Genomic DNA, 1,340 nt, shown 5'->3' with positions numbered 1-1,340 from the left:
GTATTGCGCAATATCTGAATCATAAAAAATCGAAGAAAATAACAAAACAGTGACGCAGTGAACGAACGCAGCAATGCCGCAAGCGTGCCGCACGTCAAGTGAGAGGGGGCCTTTAGGTGGAAGGGTCTATCGAAGCGAACCGACCGAAACTGTAAACGAGGTGTCACCCAGGCTTGTCGTTTATAATATGATAATAAGGAGGCGCGTTTTGGATCTGAAGTCTTCTTAATCAAACAAAAGATTCCAATTTCTGACAGGGTTCAAGTAATTGAGAGGAAGGAAAAATGTTGCGGCGCCCTACACTAAATAATGAAATCCAAGTAGGGCTCAATGAACAGGATGTCACCTTACTGCTAAAGTTGAGCTACTGCTAGCTGATCCCTGATCTGTTGACCTCGCATGTCCCAAATATAATAACGGTCGAGATTGGCCATTTCCGAGCTTAAGTTGTAACCATATGGCATGGGAGTCTCAATATGAATGGTGCCGCTCTAAACAACAACATGACTCAACCTTCACTCACCGCGCATTTCCGCCTCCGCGTGACCTTGGTCTTCAGAACCGGGAACGGCAGCGCTGAACCTACGGGCGAAATTCCGCATGAAATTCCCGTCGTCGGAGTCTTTGGATGTCATGATAGGTGGGTTCTATTCGCGGTCCGATCCTATAACGACACTAAACTATACGCTTGTTTTTGAACGGAACATAGTACCAGCACCCATGTACATTCCTACGTTCTCCAGTACGACCTGTGACCCGAAGTGACTGGATGAACAGGTTTGCACCGTCTTACACCTACACCTCGCCCACGGGGCAGACAATGACATGTCACTGTACATAACGTTATATATCCAGGCTCTTTTTTCCATTTGATCGGTTTCATTTTTGACACTGTGACTGTTATTAAAGGTCGTTCCACGCATGCTTTTTTTTAGAAAAAAAAAACCTTTGATTTCTGGTTTCTCGTTCACCTGACAAAATGCCAAGAAAAAGACTTAGTTTGATTAAAGAAACTTTGTCATCTGAATAGCGTAGCTTCGCGCATTTAAAGTGCACTGATTTATTGTGATGTTTATTGGCAAAGATGTTGGATCGGATCCAAGCGCCAGACAAACACTTCTCACCGTGAGAACTTTGTCTTTGTGTAACAGACTGTACACATTCCCCATATCAAAAGACCAACAGAGACATACATTTTAGTTACCTTCGCCAAGGCTATGTTTTCAGTTGTGCCACGGTGTTGTATGGGTCTGTGTTTGCCAACAGCATAACTGGAGAAGATGTGAATGGATCTTCATGATATTTGGTAGGTGAGGTCAAGTTCGAAAATGGTTTACCTG

The 1,340-nt window shown here is 44.0% G+C and overlaps 1 protein-coding gene across 1 annotated transcript in view; it reads right to left on the bottom strand.

Annotated features, from left to right (window-relative positions):
• LOC118408757 overlaps positions 1 to 784 on the bottom strand; it is a 10,943-nt gene extending 10,159 nt beyond the window's left edge. The window contains exon 1 of the mRNA XM_035809616.1: positions 524 to 784. Within this exon, the coding sequence (XP_035665509.1) occupies positions 524 to 635 (112 nt within the window). The 5' untranslated portion in view covers positions 636 to 784. The remainder of the gene's footprint in view (positions 1 to 523) is intronic.
• Positions 785 to 1,340: the final 556 nt, after the last annotated feature.

Source organism: Branchiostoma floridae, unplaced genomic scaffold, assembly GCF_000003815.2.
Source record: "Branchiostoma floridae strain S238N-H82 unplaced genomic scaffold, Bfl_VNyyK Sc7u5tJ_387, whole genome shotgun sequence".
NCBI classification, from domain to species: domain Eukaryota; kingdom Metazoa; phylum Chordata; class Leptocardii; order Amphioxiformes; family Branchiostomatidae; genus Branchiostoma; species Branchiostoma floridae.
This window is presented reverse-complemented; position numbering and strand designations above follow the sequence as displayed.